The sequence below is a fragment of the Archocentrus centrarchus genome, chromosome 21 (assembly GCF_007364275.1).
Source record: "Archocentrus centrarchus isolate MPI-CPG fArcCen1 chromosome 21, fArcCen1, whole genome shotgun sequence".
In the NCBI taxonomy this organism is placed as follows: domain Eukaryota; kingdom Metazoa; phylum Chordata; class Actinopteri; order Cichliformes; family Cichlidae; genus Archocentrus; species Archocentrus centrarchus.
Window position 1 is genome coordinate 5,467,387 of NC_044366.1, and position 24,450 is coordinate 5,491,836.

Sequence of the window (24,450 nt, forward strand, 5' to 3'; positions counted from 1 at the left end):
TGGCCTCTTTCAGCAGGATAATGGGACCAACACAATATTAGGCAGTTATGCCTGATCATCATGCTGCTGACAAACATATATTTACAATAATCTGCCACAAGTTCACGCTGTGCTTAAGTTTTTGTACTGAAGCATTTGTCTTTAATAAGAATAAATGAGCTTGGTCCTGAATCTTAGAGATGGATGGAGGAAATATTTAAAAAAAAAATGAATGAACACAAAGCTGGTTTTGGTCTTTTCACTGAACTTTTTATTGCTCATACTTTTTAACCTAGCGTCAATTAATTAAAAAAGAAATTATATTTAACATCTACACCTCTGATGAAATAATCCTCCTAAATTTGTAATGGTTAAGAAAACCCCACCCTGTTGTGATGGTATGCTAGCGAGATGCTTCTGCAGTAGGCATCGCTCTGTGCGGCTCCTGAAACTGGTTACAGTTGGGATCCCCTCTGACTTTAGGCGTCTCTGGGATCTGGACTCCTGTTAAGGGGTCAACACACCAGCACTCTCCCCGCTGGCCATGGGTGGACATGTTGCACTGGAAGAAGAGAAGAAAAACACAAACTAGACGAGTTGGAAAACACTGTGAAAGGGATGAGGGAGGGGTAAGGAAGCCCCAGTGGGAAGTAGGGGATGGGTTAATGAAGCATGGCCTACGGTGGCTTGTGTGTGTGTGTGTGTGTGTGTGTGTGTGTGTGTGTGTGTGTGTGTGTGTGTGTGTGTGTGTCTTCTGGTGGCGGGGGGCCATTGGATGAGAGTGAGGGCTGTGGTTTGGGTGGGACAACACTCACCCAATAACAGCCTGTCCTCAGGTTATGCCCCCTACACACAACCCACAGCACATCCACAGCCACACATGTGATCACAAACACTCACACACACAGAGGCATGCCAGCAGACGAGCTCCCCCGCAGAGCCCCCCCCCCAACCCCCAGAAATGAGGTCGTAATTGAAGTGGACACAGTTAACGCCGCGCGCGCGGGGCGGCTGGGTAGGGGACGGCGAATAGAATGAAGAGCTGGGGGAAAGAAAAGACTTTCCATTTTCTTCCTTCGATGAGAAAGAACAAAAAAAGTGACAGTTACAGTAATTACCGCGCGACAAGGAGGGACAACTCCAAAAGGGAGCCAAGTGTTGAGGAGGTTACAGTGTTCCTCCCTGGGAACCGCGGACTCCGGTCCAAAACAATGCTGTTGTTTGTGACCAGTGATGAAAATTGGCTGAGTGTTTGAGAGCCCTGCTTTAGGAAACGGTGGCGCCTATTCAAATCTTCTTTTCTGCTCTACTATCCTTGTAAGAAAACACTGGATATGTGACCTTGTTTTGTCCTCCCCTGTCTGATTTCTATGGATGGGCATAATTCAAATTCAAGCCCCCAGTCGGAAGCACAGTTCGTTCCTCAGCTTAACAAAAGTCTTCCCATGAAGTACGCCAAACAGTTTTATTGCCTTGTAACCTTGAGCTCAGAAGCTTGTTGCCTCATTCATGATGACAACATCTCCCCATGCATTTGTGTGTGTTTGTGTGTGTGTGTGTGTGTGTGTGTGTGTTTTAGAGCAGGGCACTAAGGAAGAGGCGTAGGGTGTGAGAGTTTATTTAAAAAAAAAAAAAGCAAGGGGAGGAGGCAGGTGGCAGTAGCGAGAAGGAAGTTATACTTTTGCCAAGGTGATTTTGCCAGGCTGATATAAAGGAATTGTGTGAAAATGAAAGAAAAGAGAGGGGAAATCCAATGGAGAACCCCACAAAGTAATATGTGGGTGAACAAGAAAAACCAAAAAGAGAAAGTCTGAAGAATTAAAATGAAAATGTGAAAAGCAAAGAAGGAAAACTTAATACGCCTGAAACTTTAATGCGTTACACATGCAGACGCAGTAATCGTCACTGATACTGAAAGCCGCAGAAGCTTTCCCTTTATCAAAGCCAGTGGTCATTACTCACAAGAACTAGCAGCAAAGTTTAAAACCTACTGACATCTGCAACCACTTGAATTTGTCATGGATTTGTGTTACAGATCACCATGAAACAGCAAGTCACCGGCAAATCCCACCAAGCATAAAACAGCTGTGTATCTGCTCTCTATGAGCTGAATCACACAAACATGTCACAACTGTAGCAGGAACCTAATGAGTGATGTCACAGCAGGTGTTCTGCTTTTTTGACAGCAGATGGAAAACACCTGCTGGGGTGTGACTGAGCTTCTTGCTACATGATTCAGTGTTCAGATTCACAGTTTACAGTACATGTGAATAGATCTGAATAATGTCATTTGCATGAATTAGTTCAGTGGGGAGAACTTTTTTTTTTTTTCCCGTGGTACAAATGAAGTATGAGGAGTAAAATTCAATCAAACAATGCATTACTGAAACACTGCTTATAGAGCTTTAGACATAAAATAAAATCTCGGTACTCAAGTATTTCTGAAAACTGAATTCAAAGTTTGTTTTGACAGATTTTCATATGTATTATAATCTCCCATATATTAAAATTTTTTTTTTGGCTTCCTGATCTGTTAGTTTCACCAAGTATTACTGCAAGTCTAACACTGAAATGTGGCCACAACTCTGTGATCCATGTCTTTGTGTCCTTCATTTTTTCCTATGAGCAGAGCACCGTGTTTACTGTACATGGTGGTCAGCACTGGCAGACTGAGTATCCACTCAATACATTATGACTACCAATGAGAGTGTAGCATACTGTTGATTGACATGTTACCTAGGCAACCTAGACATCTCTTTTGGATTCAATTTCCAATGTGAGAATGAACAGAAATGTACAATAGACCACATCTGGAAGCAGGTAAGGTGGCAGATGGAATCATCAAACATCCAACCAGGAGACAAGAACTCAAATTATGTCTCGGAGATTTTTTTGTTTTGTTAAGTGGAAACATGGTTTGGGTTAAAACAACCATATCACAATGTTAAACACATGTCAAAAGGTAGATTTTCCCATCTGCAACAAGCTTGTTTGACATTTACTTGATTACCATCATTTTGTGTCCTTGGTTATCACAGTTATGTGTCCTACAACAGTAAAACACCCATTACCTGCAAAACACTTTTGCACTCTGGGTCATCTTATCTGTTTCAGAAGCTGAGGGACCCCTGTGAACTCTTTCCGACTACCCTGCACATTGAAACATCATGCCAAAGGGGAACCATGATCAAGTGCCTGTATGCAGTGAACTCGGGGGTAGGAATGGATTTAGATTTAAATACAATACAATCTCTAAGACACAGCCTTAGGATGTTGAGATAAAGCACAACCCAAAGCCTATATCAGAAAGGAGCTCACATTATTAAACATCTATGCTTTTACTTCTTGAAATGGACGATGTGATCAAAAAGTTTCTTAACTCTGGTCCCTTAACTAATGCCAGCTGTGAGAAAGACTTCTGCTGGCCACGCTGTTCGTCGCATTCATGACCTGACCTGTCATAGCTGGAGACTCAGCTGACAGGAGCAGTGACTATCCTTTAAAAGAACGTCACACCAGTTTGACACACTGAGGATTGAAGTCCACGCTGAAATTACAGATACAGATGTGACAGAGGTCGACTGAGAGTCCAACCTGAAGAGATCATCCAAAACCAGGTAAGGTTTTTGATTTATTCGACCAAAACTTACAGCTATTTTTTATTTGCGCCTCATTTTTTTGCCAGCATTGTTTGGCTGGCCATCTTTTATGCCTACCCTGTACTCAGTGAGGTGTTTTGATTTTTGTTCTATTATGCTGCAAATCTCATCTTAAAACATAACAAAAACTCAAAATGTGAAACTTCTTAGCATACATGTGTCATGGATGGGGCTTTTTGTCAACTCATCTAATTCTCTTTTGTTAAATAGTGTGATGCAGCCGAGGCGCTCTGCCCGCACAGCAGCTCACCTGCTTGAGGTTGTACAGTCCATGCCTGTCACAGTTTGGAAACTTGAGCTCATACAGGTTCTCCAATGGGCCTCTGTTATCCTCTGAAGTCATTTTAGCAATCTCCTCTAAGACCTTGTCCAGCTCCAGCTGACAGGCACTCTGCGTGACGAGGGAGACAGCTGTTAATATAACAGTAAGTAATCGACACGTACAAATACACCTGAAGTCACTTGCTTAAAATCACGGGGAGGCAAAACAAGACAGGTTAAATTTGACTTAAGCTGGAGGCTGAGGAATAGGTTCTCCAACAAAAAGAACATAAAATATGTCTGTATGCCTTGTAAAAATGTCACAAATACACACATTTATAGCTAACATTTTTATGAGCCACAGTTAGACATGCAGCAAGTTCAGCCAGTATTACTGATGTGAGCCTGCTGGAGTGCAACATCACTGCCTAGACTGCTTAACTCAACTGGTGGCCACGGCTACACACACACACACACACACACACACACACATACAAACACACACACCTGTACTGATGCAGTCATGCATAAATTCGCTGCACACTTTAGTTGGACTCACTATTTCTTGTTCTGCACACTTACAGTGTATCCAAGCATGCACTGTAAGGTGTGCGCGCGCGCACACACACACACACACACACACACACACACACACACACACACACACACACACACACACACAGTGTCAGTCTACCCGTGGGATCAAAGGGGTCTGTTCTTACGATTAGTTGGCCGAGGATGAGAGAGGGGAGCAGGAGGCAAAGTCTGCCACGAACCTTATCAGACATCTGAACATATGGATGAAAAGCGCACCCCCCCCCCCCCCCCCCCCTCTGTGTTAGATGCCTTTTCTTTTTCTTAATAAAGACACACATAAACCAACATGTCAAAGACAACTTTTAGTTTCAAAGGTGAGGCCTCGCTCCCACGTATTCACAGTTTTCATGTGATACCACATCATTATAGGAATGTCCAACTCCAGGGCAAGACAAAGCTTTCTTCCACAGCCTGTCAGTTATCAGATTATAACTTTTTTCATCCAAAACACTGGACTTTTGTTAAATCAGAAGCACTAAAGAGGCCCTTAGCTGGTCGACATCTGCTAGCAAAGCTTTGAGTAACTGCTTCCAAACAGACTTCTCTAAATCCTGTCATAAAAGCATGCAGACCAAACAGCACCAATTTGTATTTCTCCAAAGCAACCAGGCTGCCATTTAAAATGTGATGGAAAAAGTTTAGACTGGACTCATGTCATATAACCTTTGCAAAACATTTCTACCTTGTGGCTACTGCCCCAGAACACTCTCTGGGGGACCTTTGCACAGCCTACAGCTTGGGTCCTGTAGCCTGTGGTAGACTCCTGCCTCTTTGGAGCTGGTGCTGAGGACTTGTTACTGTGCTGCCATGATCAAAGCTTCTGTGCAGTCCTTTAGACTGGACTTTTCTAGCCACTGGTAAGATTTCTTGATGTCAGCCACTTCCTCTATTTGTATGTGATCCATGCTCCCTCCTTGTGGCTCTGACACTCACTAATCCTCCCCTCCTTTTTCCCGTTGATCGTGGAGCCTCAGGATGTTGGACTTTGGATGGACACCTCCATGCATTGTGAGGAGTTTGTATGTCTTGACATCAGTGGCATCTACATTGGCCGTCTTATTATTCCAGCTGGGTATCTAATGACCAGTAGGACGTATCGATATTGTATTGATAGCTCAGATCTTTTTCCTACCCTTGAGCTGGCTTCTCAGCATCTGTCTTACCTTCTGGAGATATCTGGCTGTGGCTGAACATCTTTCATCTTCATCATGGTGCCTGCTAGCCTGTGTGGTGAGTAGAGCTGAGTTCACGTCTGCGAGCATCTTCTTTGATGGGTCACTGATCCAGGGAGCCGTGGTTGTATGGAAATACCTTGAGATAGGCCACAGTCTTCAGCTAAGCAGATGCATCGACAGGTGGTTGGGCATCATCTACTTCAGTTACACTACTCTCTCTCAATGTGTATACAGTATTTACATACTGCTCAGTATTGTTCCAGTGTGCTGTAACCTCTGGATCTCCACCTTTGACAATAGATTTCTTTCTGTTGATGTTATAGAACTGAGACCAGGTGTTTCTCGGTCTTCTGCTCATCCATAGTTCGCACATGTGTGCACCTCTCTCATTAGGTCAACTATCAACAAAAAAACAGCAGGATAGTGTAGTGGCAACATTAGATCAGAGGTTCGAATCCTAGTCCAGATATGCATCCAGTAAGGATCCCCAGGCTAGAGCCTAATGCTCCCTAAGTCTACCTCTGAATGTGAGCCTAAGACACCTAACTAAAGCCACACTGGATCAGACATCACCTGGCTCAACAAGGTCTGGCTCATGAGTTGGAGAACCAGGACATATTGATGAGAAGTGGGTTGTTTTTATAGACAGATCAAGATATCAACGCTAATAAACCCCATTTCACCCTCTAGGTGAAGATACACCTCATTACACTTGACTGCTTTTCTTTTTTACCTTCATTATATCTTCGTTCTAAAATTTTTGTATCCGCACCACTGTACTCTGTGCTGCTGCTGCTGCTAAGCATCCCTCTCTGTACTGTAGGCCCACAGACTCGCCCCACTGGTAGATTTTTCTATATAATCTCTCCTTGAGCTGGTTTCCTTTTACATGTCTACATGCTGTACATAATGAGTATGGCCTTCACTCAAATTTACTAATTTTTGTCAAAACGTTAAATGAGAGAGTGAGAGAGAAATCTGGCGCGACCTCAGCTCTTACAGTGAAGCCTGCGTTCTGCATATAGTTCTATAATCTCAAATGACCATGCACAACAAAGTGCATCCATGCTTGACACCAGCCATCTGAAGACCCTCCCCTCGCCCAGCTGCACAACTCCTTTTACTGAAGTGTCTCCTTTGTTGCTTCTAATGATCTTGACATTGTATTGTACCATCCCACTTATTTTTTCTTGCTGTATTTTGTTTTGTTTGGCTGCAAGCGAGGTTGTTAAATGAGGGAGAAAATGAGCAAAAGCATATCATTGTTTGCCTTATTGAGACATATATGGGCCTCCATATGCGAAGCCCCCTCCGGGCCCAAGCTCATTTGCATGAAACAGGATATGTGTGCTTGTACGCCAGCCCATTGATGACTTTCTAGGAATTGTTTTTTTATTTTTTTTGCAGTGCTGCATTTGGCACTGTGAGACAATGAGTGAGCGCTAAAGAATAGAAGGGGGCGGGGTTTGTAATGTAAAGACTGCATTAAACTGCCAACGCGCATTCCACTGTGGCGAGCAAAACAAAACCATTTTTTACTTTTTAAAGATGCTCTTTATGAGCAATTACTAAAGATGTTTGTGGCTGAATGGAGCCACTGTTTGGGGTGGCTGTAGCTCAGGAGGTGGAGCAGGTCACCTCCTGATCGGAAGGTTGGTGTTTCAATCCCTGGCTGCTCCAATCTGCATGCCAAAGTAACCTTGGGGAAGACACTGAACCCCAAGTTGCTCTGCGATGCAACCGTCAGAGTATGAATGTGTCTGAATGTTGGAAAGAAAGCACTTAGTTGTAGAAAGAAGTGCTTGTATGAATGTGTGTGAATGGGTGAATGAGGTATGTTCTATAAAGTGCTTTGAGTGCTCAGAGTAGAAAAGCACTATATAAGAACCAGTCCATTCCCTTCACTGTTGCTTCTGCAACTTTCACATCAGTAAAATCAAGAGTGGAAATATGTGATTATGTTGGAAAGCATTTCAAACCTGCAGCTGCCAAAGCTGGACACAGTTTTTATCTATAAGCTCACTGTAACCACTTTATCTCATATCAGCTTATATATATTTTTACACTCACAGCTCCTATAAAAGCACAAATGTTATTTGAGGAGGGGGGGGGGGGGGTCTGGTCCCTATCCAGTAAGTCTTAAATTTAGGATAAGAGCTGGGCCTACAGAACAAATAAAAATCAACAAAATGTCAAGGATAAAAAGTGGTTATTGTGTGTGCATATGAATCTGTTTGTTTGAGTGAAACAGTGCCCAGAGGAGGGCACTACTGTACCAGACATTATTGCTCACACAGCACATTTTTGACCTTGTGTCACTGCTGGCTTTTCAGGGACAAACAGAGCATTTCACTGCAGCCTGTAATGATTGTCTTCTGTAAGCTTATAAAGAAGATTTATGGGTAGGTAGCATTATACACTACCCAGATTTTGTTTTGTTGGTTGTTTATTTTTAACTACATACTTGTGTGTCTCCATAGCAGGCAGATGAGCTGCAGGGGATATTACAGTCTATAATTACATCAGTTTTGCTTGTACGATTTATAATAACTTGTGGATCCAGTCGTCTCACACATGAAGCCAGTATACTGCAGGTTATCAGTCTATAAAAACAAATCCAGGTAAAATGAACCCTGAATTACTGCTTGTAGCTAAATTATAGGAACAAAGTTTAGTCCTGACCTGAGACACTCTCTGACTTATCTTCATCTTTGTTTTGCGCTCATGAAGGTGTTGCTCGATGGCAGACTTCTGCCAAATCCAAGGACTTAGGGGAGGTCTCCTGGTGAGTGGATTTTCAGTCCCATGCACCTCTGCGGCAAATAAACACACAAAGCAAATTCAGTTAATGTGTAGCATGTGTCTAGATAAACATCCAGACTTCATGTTTGGGTTCAAAGTCATTTTGCCTTTTTGGTTTAACCCTCTTCTAACACTTGATAGTTGTTCCTAGAAATCCTTATTTTGAGCATGGAAGTTTCTGTAGTTAATGAACAGATGTTGCACACACTAAAAATTGCCTCACAATTTTTAGTGTGTGCAACATCTGTGCTTTCTAAAATACTCAGGCTCATCTACAGTTATCTATTCAATAATCAAAGCTACTATTAAAGCAACTATTTATCTAATAACAGACCCTTTGAAAAGTTGTCTTAATCCTGGAATTAGAGGACGAAGTCATTCTGTGTCCTCAAGGCATCCTGCGTCCCTCCTGCTTCATGTGACTAATTCTGTGCAGCCAAGCGCTGTGCGGACCAAACCGTGCTAAGATGTTTTTTGTGAAATGGCCAAGTGCTACATCCAGCCCATTTAGGTTTAAAACACTGAGCTCCTCTGAGTGTTTCCCGCTGCCTGTTACACCAAAGTATGTTCATCATTTAGTGGAGGCAGAAGAAGCAAAACACAAACAACAAGCGCTCCACCGAGGTAATTCAGAACAGACACAAATGGCAAATTAAATGATACTGATGACTGTAACTAAAACAGAAATACATGAGGGGGTTAAAACTGTATGGACCTTTATCACCATAGAAGTCAAAACAGCCATGAATTATAGTCCTAAGCCAGACTGGCAGTCACTGAAGGTGAGTCCAGACTCGTGAGGATGCACAATTGATGAAGGCTTTTCATGCTGAGTAAGGATTTTTTATGGCATCTAACTTACCTGCCAGAGGGTCTGCGGGTGTGTGCGAGTGTGTATTTGTGTGAGACCGTGTGTGTCTGTAATTAGCACTGAAGCAGAAAAGGTTGTAAATCATGCCTGAGAGGGGAAGCCTCCCCCCCCAAATCTCAGGAGCTCCTCACACATGCCAGGGCGCTGTCTGAATGTTTCTGTGCATGTTCACAATGTGTCTGTGCTCGTGTATCCTGCTGCACGCTCCGTCAGGTGTGCATGCTCGGTGAGCTCCTATATTGCAAAGAAACTCGTGTTTTACAAATCACCTTTTGGCTTTTTGTGCAAAATTTAATCTGTTCAACATTCATTTTTTGTTTCAGGACTTTTGACACAGTAAGAGTGAAATTAAACTTTAATGACTAAAAAAGAACAATGGATTTCACCAATAAATGCTTTCAATTCAATTCAGATCAATTTTATTTACTTAGCACCAGTTCATATAAACAGTTTTCTCAAGGCCTTTTGCACTTCACTTACATTGTAAGGTAAAACCCAACAATATCTGAGTGATACTCCAAAAACACAAGACAACAACAATTCCTCTGTGGGAAAGCAATTGGCCATAAAGGCGAAGAACAGCTCACTTTTAACTGGAAGAAAGAAAGAGATGACAGAAAAGAGGACAACAGGGGGACCACAAACAAAAAACTGGACAAACTACAAACGATGGGAGAGAGAAGTCAGTTACATCCAGTACTGGCATACAAACATACTGGAAGTTAAAAAAAGAAAAGAAAAAAAAAAAAGGGAGGGGAGAATAAATCCCCAGTGCATCATGGGATGCCCCCCAGCAGCATGAACCTATAGCAACATAACTAAGGGATGGTTCTGGGTCACCTGATCCAGCCATAACTAGAAGCCTTTACCAGAAAAGCAAAGTTTAAAGCCTAACCTTAAAAGTAGAGAGGGCGTCTGTCTCTCTGGGAGGAGGGTCTGATAGCTGAAGGCTCTGCTTTCCATTCTACTTTTAGAAACTCCAGGAATCATAAGTAAGCCTGCAGTCTGAGAGCAAAGTGTTCTGTTGGGATAATATGACACTACGTGGTCTTTGAGACATGATGGGGCCTGATTATTCAAGACTTTGCATGTGAGAAGTATTTTAAATTTAATCCTGCTTTTAATTTGGAAAGCACCGACACATACCATGTGAGAGACATGCTGTGATGAGAATTTATTTACTGTTTCGGATGTATAGAGTTACCAAGCTCTGAATGATTTTAAAAGTGGCTTTAAATCAAAAGCATCACATCTTGACTACAAATAAAGATACTGAAGTTGAATTCTTGTGTATTCTACTGTATGAAACTCAATTAAGAGAACTCTAATGATATTTTGAACATCTTTAAGGATAACCACTGTCCATCCATCCATACATATCCTGCTGCTTATCGCAGACGCAGGGGCAGAAGTCAGATGCCCTCAGACCTCCCTCTCCCCAGTCACCTCCTCCACACCTCTTCTCAGGTGTTCTCAAACCAACCAAGGACCAAGGAAAACCCCCGGGATCATAGTACCACAGGGGCTTGTTAAATCATAGTTTGCTTCCTTTTCCTCCACGGAGGACAATCCGACTTGGGGGGAAAAAAAACAAAAACATTTTAAATCTGACAGGAGATTTCTAAAATGCAAGCTGACAAGTCTCAATGCTTCTGGAAGTGTTTTTGAGAGACACATCTGCTCTTTGGTCACAGAGGAATCTAGAATGAACCCCACCCCCACTGTAAAACATGGAAGAGGCTCAGTTTGATGCATCTGGGACACAATGAAATGAGTACAATGAAATCAGATGATTTTCAAGGCAATCTTCAGAGGAATACTGTGCAGTGTCAGGGAGCTTTTTTTCTAAAGGAAAAACATACCAGTAATTATGGCTAGTTTTTCATTTAGTTTGGTATATCATGTCAGTTACCAAAGTACCCGAAGGCCAACGGTGGACATTGCCACGTCTGCCCTTTGTCAGCAATTATGTGCGTAACTTCTGTTGACTGAATTCCTAGGAGAAGCCAAAGTGCAGTGGTTGTCCAATTTGATTTTGATTTGCGCAGTGAAAAGTAAAGCCTCTGAACCTCCATATCGAAGGGCGCCAACTGAGGTGGTTTGGGAGTCTGTCTAAGATGCTTCCTAACTGAGGTGTCCAACCAAGAGGAAACCCTGGGGAAGACCCAAGACTTGCTGGACTGAAAACATTCCTTGGCTTGACCAAAAAAATGAATGAGTGCATGGATAGCTGGAAGATGTGTATACACCAAATATCACTGCAATCCATCCAGCATTTAATGAGATATTTTTCTTTGGAACAGTACTGGACAGACTGGTTGACCAGCATTACTATCCCTTGAGCCAAAGTCGTCTTCTTTTTGAGATTAGAAAGATTCACAGGCATGCTGCACATGGACCGCCCGTGGCCACAATTAAGTCCTTAAGTTTCAAGCGGTCAAATTACGTTCCATACAGTTTGTCAGTGCTGACTAGATGTAAAAAGTTCCAGCCTCCAGTTGTGCATACAAGCTTAGACTTATGCTCCAAGATATTCATAAACAGTGAAAAAATCTCCGACGTGGGAAAGTTTTGCACGGCACATCGAGCAAGAGCTCGATTATTATTTTTTTTCCAATTCATATCTGCTGTCAGAAATACGTAAAAGCATTTTATAGCTTCATAACATAAAGTGTTATGGTTATTTCCCCTCAGTAGTGTTGAGTAGTGTTGCTCCGTGTGTATCAAAAATGAATGAAGCAGGAATGCTGTGTTGTGGTCGCGTTAACTGAGGTAGATAGACAGCTTGTAAACATTTTTCTGTGGTTCTGTTTGAACTGCGTCTATAGACAATTATAGGAACTCATGACTGCATTTTCCCAGGAGGGAAAAAACATGTCTTCAGCCAACAGCTGTCATCTCAACACTGTGTTGCTGATTCTGTCTTCAGTGCCATAGAAACTACCTGTCTCAAGCTATTTGCAATGTTGGCTTTGGGTATAGCCTTTATGCAATGCTGCCACAGCTCTCTCATATCACAGAATGAGTCACGTCTTTCCAGAGTTGCTTAGCATTAATGCATTTTCCCTGTTATCGTATGCAGCAGAGCTGGTCTCAAATACTTGACTGGGGTTTGACGTCCAAGAAAGTGGCCTCTCACCACTTTAAACCCATTGTCTGTGTAAATGGTTCCTCTTAAGCCCCAACCACTTCAAACACTTTACAGCTGGCAAATGTACAAAAAGAAACAGAATAATGAAGATCCCCTTCAGACCTTTTACAGTAAGCTCGCTCTTTCAACTCTTCTATGTGGCTGTGTGTCATCTTAAGCAATGAAGCTGCCTTTGTAGTTGTTTAACAGGAAACTTTTGGTGCTTCTACAGTGATTGTCAGGCTTAAGAGGCAAAAAGGTCAAAGTCATTCATTTCTCAAAATGGTACTCTTTTCTCAAGTGCTCATATTTGCAATGTAAACTTACCCCCATAATACTGTTTATATGTGCTTGCTTCAAGGAAATGTATCATTTTGAAACACTGGGATCAAACTGCTACCAGTAACAACCTTAAGGTTTTTTTTGGCCTGATCTCCATAGCAAAAAATTATTCAGATTTATTCTGTTTGAAGCTGCACTGCACAATGCCCAGCTCTTCAGTTTCCCTGCAGCTTTACAAAAGATATTTGAGGCCATTAATTTGGATGTATGACCTGCAGCGTCACTATTTAGGTTCAGTCCCACAACTTCTCATTAACTCTGTTTAAAGGCAGCTGTTGTCAGGAAAAATCTAAAAGCCCACCAAACAGCAGGTGGACAATGCAAGTGAGGAAGTGTTGGCGCATTTAGCAGCTAAAGAGACCACAATTACAGCGGCTTTGGCAGATGCACACTTTTTTTATCCATTTGTGTTGCATGCAGATACTCATGTGGGCGGTGTAATATAATATACTTACCAGTCACGTCTGAAAGAGAGATTTTAATGTTAATTTTTACACAGCTAAATAGAGAATATAATCAAATTTCATCTGTTTTTAAAATAAAAGACCCCAGTTAGACTATACATTCTCTTATGAAACTTGACAAGTGGATGTTATAAAAATACAACAGGTTTCTGACATAACTTCACATCCTTCCAAGGTGAATGGAGAAGAGAATAAAGTCTGAAAGGGTTAAAGCTCCAGCACTGTAAAAACTGCTCAGGTTTTTTTTTTTTTTTTTTAAATGGTAACATGAAAAATACTCCAAGGCACTGACCTGGCCTCCCTGATCCCAATCTAATGGAGCTGCTACAGTATGCAGATTCACGGAGACCTAGGGTCGTGCGATATTGACAAAAAAATTTGTCGATAACAATAATAAATGATATTTTGGATTAATTGAAAACGTCTTTGTATAAGTTTTATATTTTACTAGCTTGCACTTCTGAGTACAAGTTAGTAAAATATAAGACTTTTAAGACTTAAAGGATATTAACATCCATCCATCCTCTGCTTTATCCCGCTAGTCGGGGGGTGGGGGGGTGGAGTAAATCCCAGCATCATTGAGCAATCTGCTGTAAGGCACCTTTTTAGCAAATGACTCCACTAAAGTTTGCTGAGTGTGTGACGCTTTGGCTGATTTAGATTTGTCTTGGACAGCGGGCTCCCGAAGCTTTTCGTATTCCTCATACTCTGTGCGGTGGTTTGTTCGGAGATGGTGGAACAGGTTAGTTGTCGAGCTATCTTTAACTTTCTTACAAAGTATGCAAACTGCCGTCTTTTGAGCAACGTCAGTCTTTTCAAATCCAAACCACCTCCACGCGAGTGAAGATGATCCTCTCCTAGGAATTAAATCTAAGGCGATGTCTGAATTTCTTCCCCTGGTGCAGTGTGTTCACCCATTTCCAGCTTTAGGTGTGTTGCTTAGGCAGCTATGCTAGCACACAGTATTGGCACTCACAATGCACATGTGCATACTAAAGCATGAAGTAGTGAACGTGTGGAGTCAAGGCATTTTTATTGTTGTTTTTTCCCCCAGTCAGTAGCAGACTCGATAATGTCAGCTCGTGCATCGTTAACACGACAATTAAGATATTATTGTAGACGATATATATTGCACACCCCTACGTAGACCCCAACCCAACTCCAAGACATAAACTATTTGTTGACTATGTTTTGGTGCATTTTACTGCTGCAGGTGGATTTACCAATAAAGGGCTAAAAAGAAGAATGAACTTTGGTCTTCTTTTTGCCTGGTGGTCAGAATTAAACGTTAACATTACTCTGTGTGCCTGTACACGTACACGTACACACACACACACACACACACACACACACACACACACACACACACACACACACACACACACACACACACACAGGGGCAACCTTTTACAAGCATATTTACCACTTACACTTCAGTTCAAAGCATAGTAGCAATCATCTCCTTATAAAGGCAGTTCATGTGCATTAACTTGGAGGCAGAATGTGAGCAGAGATGCTGGTGAAGATTCATCTGTCGCACAGTTTAATCTAAAGCCAAACAGAGCGTTATGTTGGACAAACTTTATATGTTTTTGTGAATCTTAATCTGAACAGTAACGCATTACGCAAGCTGCAACTTCTCAACGTGTTTTAAGATGCGAAAGAGAATCAGAGGGCTATTTACACCTCAGGGGGAGTTTTCTCAGGATTGCAGGCACCCACATGCAACTCCCACCCAAAGTGATCTGTCATAGCTTTAACTTTTCACACATTCTACTGTGCGGCACAAATCGACACAGAATAATTAAAGACCAGCGAGTGTGAATGAAGGAGAAACAGCAAGTCTCAGCAGAGGATCCCCTTCAGGCCAAGAAGGGCAGTCTTAGACCACCGACAGCACAGAGAAAGAGACGGGGAGAGAGAAATAAACAGAAGCACGAGGAAAGTGCAACAAAGATTTATATACTGCAGCGGTTTCACAAGGGGGGGGGGGGGGGGGGGGGGGTTCTATGGACAACTGGAGGTCCGTGTGGTTTTATGAATGTCACTATTTGACATTCAGTCCAGCCCACCGATGTGTTGAACTAAAATGTTCTTGCTTCTTGTCTGTGTATGGGGACACTAACGTGTGGGTAGGAGTAGATAGTTATGACAATGAAACAATGGTGAATTGATAGTTGAGGTTAGGGGGAGGTTGTGGTTGCAGCTGATGTAGAGGTCTGTGATGGGATACAAACTCCTGTATGAAAACCCTTCCAGCAGCCACCACAACCTTACTTTGTGCAATGCTGCTTAAATGACACTTGTTTGTTTGTGTCTTCACAGCCTAGCTGGCTGTTAAAAATAGTGATCGGGATCACCGGTTTTGATGGTGTGTGTGAGGGCATGTGTGAACAGTATGATGCTGGAAATGATAAATGGGACAAACCAATCAAAAATAAACATGAGAAAAGAGGTACTTTGGACTGAGGAAGAGTAGTGGTTTTAAAGAGAAGGACGACGGGACCCAGGTGTCTCTTACTATCCTGACTGTATGCTCCCCCCATCTGCTGGAGAATAGTACTGCACCTTATAGACAGACAAGCATATAGACACACATTACATATGTGAACTTGATTTGTGGGTTTTTTTTTTTTAGTAATAATTCACCTTCATCCTCTTTAGTCAGCGCTACTTCCTGTCTGTTTTTTTATTTGTGGATGAAAACAACCAGCCAATCAGCCCTGCTCCCCTGCTGCCTTTGATTCCCTGGTTCTTTTACTCCATCTGCAGACAGGCTTTCCACCTGTTTCCTAATTTGTTTTCTGGCATGTTTTTATTTTGTTTCCTCACCTTTGCTCTTTTCTTTTATTTTTGTATTTACCCTTTCATATTTCCAACTAAATTTTTGTTTGTATTTGGATATTTTCTTTCTTTTTGCCTGCTGTCTCTTTGCTGCATTGACTCATCCTGGGTGTCTCTATACGATAGTGTTAGGTCATAAGGTCATATGTAAAGTGTATAAACCGACTCACTCTCCAGGTTTACTGGAGCATCTGAACAGCTGAGAGCCTTTGTAAATGTTTATCCTGTATTTTATTATTATCACTGCCACGCAGGATATGTGAGTGGTTCAGTTATTCCCTGGTCCATATTTTTTGAGTATTCCTGCTAACAGATAGCCAAAGAAACAGTATGTATACTGGAATATTTGTGGGAAGGCTAGCAGAAATCAAAATTTAAGTCCAGTATCCACCATACAGACTGCCCTTCCCTACTAACCCAAGTATGCAAATGGAAATTAAATTAAATTTGCTTAAATCTGGACCATGCATCATTTTCTGGCCTGTTTTTTAAAGCAGTAGCTGGATTTGATGCAGCCCACTTAGGCCAAGCCCAATCACTGATTGATTGGCCACTAGAGGAACTCTCCCCGTCACACATACCCAAACTGCTGGCAGCAGCAGACTTAAAATAATGCTGTGGACTGTAAGTACAGGCTTTCAGCCTTTCAAGTAAGTCAAGTAAATTTGTTTTGAACAAACATTCCGTGCTGCTCAACAGATCTTCCCTGCATAAATACAGTACATGCTGAAATGTTAATGGCTAATCCAAATATTGGTGCATAATGATGCATCCATGTCTCTGACAGATCCCCCGCACCTGCCATAGACCTCAGCACCTCATCAGGCAGGGAATTCATCTCCTTTCCCCAGAATTCAAAAGGAAAGGAATGTTTGGTTTCATTTCAAGACTGAAGTTCACAATCATAACCAGACTAAAAGCGCAGGAAGACCTTTCTGAGTGGACTGTCAAAAACAATTCAAGTGGAAACGTGATGATAATACGGTATGTCCCTGCTTTTCAGATTGGAAGAATTTCAACTGGATTTAAAAACATCAGCGCAGCTGATTATAGCAACCCTGTGGAAATACAATGAAGTCAGATAGCCTCTGACACACCAAACTGCCAAATCTCATAGAGCTCACGGTATTTAAGCTGCTTGAGAGAGCTTTCCGTTGCTACTGTTCTGTAAGCCGCTTTACAACCTGCATTTACTTCTCCTTTCATATTGAGCCTGACTTCATCGTCCTGCCTGTTATCTTTAAGGCCTGCGGTACTCTGTATGGGACATTAAATAGTATAAAAGAAGGACAGAGCTGCTGTCATGTCACCCACAGGTTTATGAAGTGTTCCCATCATCGCCATCTTGGCATTTTGATGATTTAGAATTTAAATGAGTGGCTGAGCCCCAAAACTCATCAGGACAGTTTTTACAGAGGTGAGGGCAGAGTGTGGTGTTTCCATAGACTTCTATATAACTGAGTATTGTTGGTCAGGAGGTTTTAGTCCAGCTGTGACCTTTGTTTTCTACTTCAGCCTTTTTTGTTTTGCATTCACTCACTGGTTAGCTTTAAGCACTAAAAATGACTCGATTAGGTTTAGGAAACTATTGTGATTTGGGTTAGAACACAGCCCCACAAGATATTAAGCCTGCACTTTGAAAAATTATGACTTTGGAGTGAAATGTTCCTCTCACCATTGCTGTGACCCACCTTGTCAGGGCAGAGATTGTGAGGACAAAGAACAAACTGTACCTAAATATGCCACGTCAGTGGCTTTGACAAAACAGCACCAGCTGATGCCCTGGAAATACGAATGGACTTCCAGTGTAATACTGGATATCTTGGCCAAGACTTCCTATTCCTAAATATAGGTCAATTTTTAAAAAGTTAATGAGAAGACAACATTCCTCACAGGCAGTGTTTACCTACATGCCACCAAAGCCTGCACAACTGATTGATCAGTCCTACTTGGACAACAAACTGAAACTGGGAAACTCACACGACCAAAAATGTTGTCCCTTGCCATCATATTTTGCATATTCACATGGAGATATCGGTCTGCTACAAGTGCCCAATCTCAGCAAAGCTCAAAGGGGTTATGAACTCTGGACTGTTTACTCAGGCTGATATGCTGCTCATTTCACTTCAGTGACGCAAACTCAGTGAACTCAGGATCACACCAAATAACCACAACCTCCTAAAATGCAACACTCTTTTTAAGTGCGAGTGCAGCCTCTGCGAACTGCAGGGAAAAAAACCCTGAAATGTGAATTTTGAACGGTACAAAGGGAGACAGATGTTGATATTCAATAGCTGCCCGTCACTCATGTTTGAAAAGTAAAGCTTAACAGAGTGCACCCTGCCCTATGAAACAATCCTCATCTATGTTTTAAGTGACCTGAAAGTCAGAGATGAGCCCAAGTACATCACGCTCAGATTAAAATCACAGGAATGGAATTGGGTTTGTTTTAAGTATCCTCTCCCTTTCAAGTCAGTGGCCATGAGACGTAAAATAAATAAATAAATATAAACAATCACCTCTGTGCTGTGTATGAGGAAATACTTCAGTGTAAGCCCTAAGTGTGCAAATATACACAAAAAGAAACATTTTAAGCAAATAAGCTGCACCTTCTTCCAAAGGAACTCTTTTCCAACAACAAACTGAGACATTAACTTTGGAAGATGCTCACAGCAGACACTCAGTTTCCTGACTGAATATTCTTGCTAGTCTTAAAAGGTTAAATGTGTATTAAATTTCCTCCTTAATACAATAGCTTAGCTCAAAATAAGGCATTCTAAATAAGAGTGCTTTGAGGCTACGTGGGTTACAGACATGTTAGAGTTCATTGGAGGGATACTGCTTGTTTGTGCTCACAGATGTGGGTCTGCCACTGCCTGCCAAACACATTGCATATGTCAACATTCATTTTCAGGAATCAATAGTGACCCTTTGCCCCTAATAACTCTAATGTGGGATAGCAAAGCTTAACATTTCTCTGTCCCAGCTGGATTTCTGGGTTATTTCTTTTGGGTAGTTACAAACATGTTTGATGTAGACGGTGGTTTTTCTGATATAAAAAAAAAAAAAAGAGTCCTGCAGTGAAATTGTAGTGTTGACTCAGTACAAATTCTCAGTGAAGCTTTTCCTGCCCTGTTTTAACTTCATGCTCAGGTAATGATGGCAGGTCAAAACTAGCTGGCTTTGTGATGCTGGCTCACTGGCAGAAATTCATTAAAACGTGCCCAGATGAATATAAGAGAAGTTTCTGATTCGGTACCTGGCAGAGAACCAGTCTTTGAATCTACAAAGCCAGTCCACACAGACCATCACATATGGCACTGTGTCAATTTAAGCTGTGGCAACGCAAATACAGATAATACAATAACACACTTCCAAGTTTTTTTTACTCCTGTAAGTGAACGTATAAGAGAAGCAAGGGCTGCATTTATGAGTACGTGTCAGTTAATTCCATTCTCAAACAAGGATACGTGATGAGTGGTTGTGTTTTCGAGGGCTCATCAGTTATACCCTAGCAAGCTAATTAATATTGCTAATTAGCTTGCTAATGTTAAACGCTAAATGCCGAGCCCGCTTGCTAATCTAACAGTTAGATTTCATATAAACCAGAAGAATTACACTCACATATGCATTCAGCGTGTCCCAGACTGTGTTAATTTTGACAGCAAATTTTGATTTAGTTTTAGTCATAGTCTTTTGACAAAAATGTCATTTAGTTTTAGTCATAATTTAGTCATCTGAATAGTTTTAGTTTTAGTCTCGTTTTAGTGACGAAATTATCATAAGAATCTACAGTCGATTTAGTCGACTAAAATATAAAGGGTGTAAAATGTAAATGCTTTTTCTTCAGTTCCCTTGAATTAGTCATTATACACACTTACACAAAATTTAAATTTTTTTTAAAGGTTATGCAATATTATAATGCTTACCTTTGCATGGAGATCTGGGTGACTGGTTTGCAGATGCCGTTTAAGATTTGTCGTGTTTTTACCTGAGATAGTCGCCCCACATGGTTTACACATTGTTTTGTTTTCTAACAACGTCAAAGGACAAATGTGTCCGTACATCGGCTCTTCTCTTTCTCCCTGCTGACATTCTTTACATAACTTACTTCTATCGGAAGTAAAAACAAATCACAGGCTAGTTTGGTCTTCCCGGGTTTAGAGCAAATTTGTGTAACTGTGCGTTTGATTGGATGCTTTCCTCATTGTCCCGCCCTGTTACAAAACTAAGTCAGTTCTGATTGGATATCGTCCCCGCCAAGCATTTTCGTCTCGTTTTCATTCGTTGACGAGAGTGTCAATTAATTTCGTTATCGTTTTTATCCTTTTAGGTAGTTTTTATTTAGTTATCATGTCGTTATCGTCATGAAAAAAAGGTTCGTCGACAAAAACTATGACGAAAATATTTCGTCAACAAAATTAACACTGGTCCCAGAGCACCGTTCCCTTCCACTAATGGGTTTACAGCTAAGCTTACACAACATAAAAATTATAATCAAGGTGTTTTATTGATCGATCAGCTGCTAACAGCACTTCCTACATTAGAATATCTGCTGTCAGCGTGAACTATGACGTTTTTAATGCGAGCCACTAACTACGACAACAGGAGGTGTGGGAACAGTAGATTGTTTTGTTTTTTTCTCCAAGGCCTCTCACAGCTCCTGGGATTTCATGTTTAATATGCAGCCCGAAATTGTCCTTTGAGCTCTCTTTTTCCTCTTCTTCCCCCCTCATTTCACACTGGTCACCATTTTGCTTTCTATCCACGGGTTTCTGGAAGAGCACACGTAGGCTGCCATGACAGACTGCTACTTCCACTGTACGGTTTTATACTTCTGGTTACCCAAAGTTAGAGCCAGAGTTAATGACAAAATTCGGTTACTTTGTGCTGTAACAGGCGGCTTTATTAGTTGGAACATGAGCTCGGATTCAACTTGTGCTGTTGTCGGTTGTCACTACATCAGTCTGTACATTTTTTCAAATTATTTTATTCTGTAAATTTGTTCTTTTTTCCCCAAATTATACTACTCAGTTGCACATCCTATTACTGTATTTTCTCCTTATGTTTTAAGTTTTCCTTTAATGTACAGCCTCTTTTTTTTTTTACGTTATTTTATTTATAGTGTGACACTACAGCATACAGCCTGCACAAAGCTTAAACAATGCGTGCCTTCATGTAGACACGTAGCAGTTAGCAAGATGACAGCTGTGTGTCTCCCTGATCACAGCCTTCGGCCAGTCCAGTGTTTCTGTTTCAGTGATCTGAACACTCTGATATCCAGATAATTGATTTACCTTCCACAGAATAGCTGCAGCATCACTACATGATTTCCCTAATCCGCGATACAGGAACAGCTGACTGTCTCCACCGCTCCACTTTCCCTTAGCATGACCCATGCTAAGGGATGCTTAGCTTGGCTGATGCGCTGGCTCGGCTCTACAGCTGCTTTAAGGAAAACAGCGTTGCCTTGTTTGTTAAGCATTACTTTATTGATTTTACTGCTTTGAAAGTAATCTGGTGCTCTTATAATTACGCGATTTCCCCGCCATCAACACCTTCGGAAAAAACAAGGTAACTGATGTGGATGTAGCTGACTTCAGGCCATAATTTCATGTCATTTACACAAGTAATGGGTGAGGGTTAGGGTTAGGGTTACCTCGCTGTTACCTCGCTGCGTTTTAAAACATCCTTGCAATGTCTCCACCTCCAATGTGGTACCATTTAGGCCAGGTAAAAGAAACTGCAGTGTTAAAATGTTAAACTGAACGGCAAGTGTGTAAGCCCGCAACCGTGAACAACAGCGCAAACGGAAGTAAACAACCGGTTTCCGCTATGAATTATGGGTAGTGGGGCGGAGTCAGGAATACTGTGGATAGGCCCCCCAAATCAAGAGTGAACAGTGAGATTCAGTGTTGCCAACTTAGTGACTTTTCAGACCCCCCCTCCCCCGGTTTAGCGACTTTTTTTTCTTCCAAAAAGCAACTAGCAACTAATTTAGCAACTTTTCCCAGTGACATCGGCGACTTTTGGAGTGTTTTGTAGAAGGCTGGAAACGTGAAATCCTCCATTGTGTTTTTTGTACATACAGCCTTCATACTGGCAACAGTGGCCCAGATAAAGAGTTGAATGTAGGCTAGCAGTCGCAAAGATGTTATTCCTCTCCTACAGCCTTGATTACAACTACATGCAAATGACCAATTATGCAAATGAGGTCATATAGCGATTTATAGGGACTTTTAGGACAGCCAATAGCTACTTTCCTTACTCAGGCATTGGCAACAGTGGCAAGATTGTTTGTGCACATTGTGAGCTGTGAATAATACTATAGTGCAGAGAAAAAAAAATCAGTCTGGTAATTGCAGTGATAGCAAAGAGTTCCGACAGCAAACCGGTGAAATTCAAGCGATAACCATAGACTGTATTTAAAAGATGGACTTGATATCACCCTTTGATTTTGGATATTGTATTTTGAAGTTTCAACATTACTGTTTTGGCTACCATCATGTTGGTTTTTTGGAGCAAGAGGTGACCATATCTGGACGGGAGCATTATCAGCTATTGCTAGCAAGTCTGGTCAACAAGCTTAATTTCTGAACTGTACAGCTAAATCACACAAACACAGATATATCTAACAGACAAAACTCTACAACTTACCGCACTGTAACCGAAGCACAAATTGCTGAGATGGTCTGTACCACACATATTTTCTGTTAGATAATTATATTAAAATGCCCCAAAAGGCACCAGCAGCACAAAGAAGACAAAGGTCCAGATTAGCGTCTCCAATTAGTGGAGGTGAGGCCTGTCAGACAGTGATGGGCCACAGCTACCTGTCAAAGCAGCTACACCCCTGACCTTGAGCCTCATTACCATAACTCTGAGTTCTAAAACATTAAACCCCTCACTGTACCGTGCTTCTGAAGAGACGGATGTATCCGCTGAGTCTGAAAAGTGAACTCAGTGCTTTAACCTTATATATACATTTCTGCTGGAATCAGTGTGGATGAGAACTTTGATAGTGAATCACATCAGCACAATTCTGCTTCATGAAGCCAAAATGATGAAACAGAACTGGCTAAAATGCACATAATTAGTAGAGCTGAAGGGAAATGCAGCCTTGCATGATTATTCTCTCTGTTAACAGTTTAAACTTAAAAAAAAGTGATTCACTGATTAAAAAAACAACTGCAGATTAGTGCAGCTTTCATCTTCTTTCTTTATTCTTCTACTTTCCAGAAGTTTCTTTATAAAACTTACCATTCATCGCCTGCTGGTTCAAACTGCCTTCGTGATCCACTCTTTGTCTGCAATGCCCAAAACCCTGAATGAGCTGCTGCAAAGGGAAGTCAGTGTCAGTACTCGGGTAGCACCTCAGGCCGGCGGAGCACCTCGGCAAGTAAACCCCACAGAGCTCTCCCGCCTGCCGGGCACACACTGGACAGCAGCCACAGCCTGGCTCCCTCACAATCTCTGCACACATTGGATCGACTTTGCTGCATGTAGCCATATACTCTGCAGTGCAGCTTGGGCATCGGAAAGCTAAATCCCCAAGTAAGAGTCCAGGTAACCCAATGTATGCAAACAGCAACCCGTACAAATAATACATGACCATTATAATGCTTGCTAGCTTTGTTAGTGACCACTAAAGGTAAAATGACCCCACAGCATGAACCTCGGGATCCTCTGACAGTGCTCTGTGTTTGGGTAAACACTGTGCTGCCACTGACAGGGTCCTATCTGCTCTCATATTACCCCCCCCACCCCCCAGAGTTTCAAACAGGTTTGCACCACGTATTTTATTATTTAACCGTAGATGCTTTAAGGTGCTATAACGTCATTCAAATCATGATTAACAGAGAGATAGATGCTCAGCACAGTTGTTTTTGATTCCAGTTGCACCGTCTCCATCTCCTTACTACTAAAGTCCAACCAGATGTTTCCTGGGAAATGTTAAAATCAGTGCTCTGTCTGTGATTTGGCTCCTTGATTTGCTGCGTGTCAGTTAGCACTCAGTTAAAGGTATGACTAAGGAGCCAAAACTGCTCTTTTCCCTCAGTAGCGCAACCATTTTAACTACATACACCGCAGCTTGTACATGTATTATTCTCATTTCGTGTGAATGTCATCAGGGCACAAAGCAACCGGGGAACTACTGAAAGGCCTGTTTTAAGTACTTTGGTAATTATGTGTCTGTCTGTGCACGGACAAAGTTTATCTACCCGAGTGTTCTGACCAGCAAACAAGATGTCATGAGCAAGGCATAGAGCTGAGCGAATATAATACATGATCACGCATAAGTTAATTAGCTTAATTAGTCAATTTA

The 24,450-nt window shown here is 41.7% G+C and overlaps 1 protein-coding gene across 1 annotated transcript; it reads right to left on the minus strand.

Annotated features, from left to right (window-relative positions):
- Positions 1–236: 236 nt before the first annotated feature.
- LOC115800842 (insulin-like growth factor-binding protein 2-B) lies at positions 237–23,832 on the minus strand. The gene is made up of 4 exons (XM_030758406.1): positions 23,385–23,832; positions 8,354–8,484; positions 3,889–4,029; positions 237–541 (listed from the first exon to the last, which is right to left on the minus strand). Exons 1-4 carry the CDS (start codon positions 23,737–23,739, stop codon positions 383–385), a joined length of 786 nt encoding a protein of 261 aa, XP_030614266.1. The 5' UTR covers positions 23,740–23,832; the 3' UTR covers positions 237–382.
- Between the last annotated feature and the right edge of the window lie 618 nt (positions 23,833–24,450).

What these genes read in the sequence shown, in the direction of transcription:
- LOC115800842 (XM_030758406.1), bottom strand. Translation starts at nt 23,739, where the DNA reads ATGGTCATGTATTATTTGTACGGGTTGCTGTTTGCATACATTGGGTTA. An exon ending in GAACCAGCAGGCGATGAATG is followed by an intron (nt 8,485 to 23,384) that starts GTAAGTTTTATA and finishes TATTTGCCGCAG; the next exon opens with AGGTGCATGGGACTGAAAAT. An exon ending in GACTGTACAACCTCAAGCAG is followed by an intron (nt 542 to 3,888) that starts GTGAGCTGCTGT and finishes CTCTTCTTCCAG; the next exon opens with TGCAACATGTCCACCCATGG.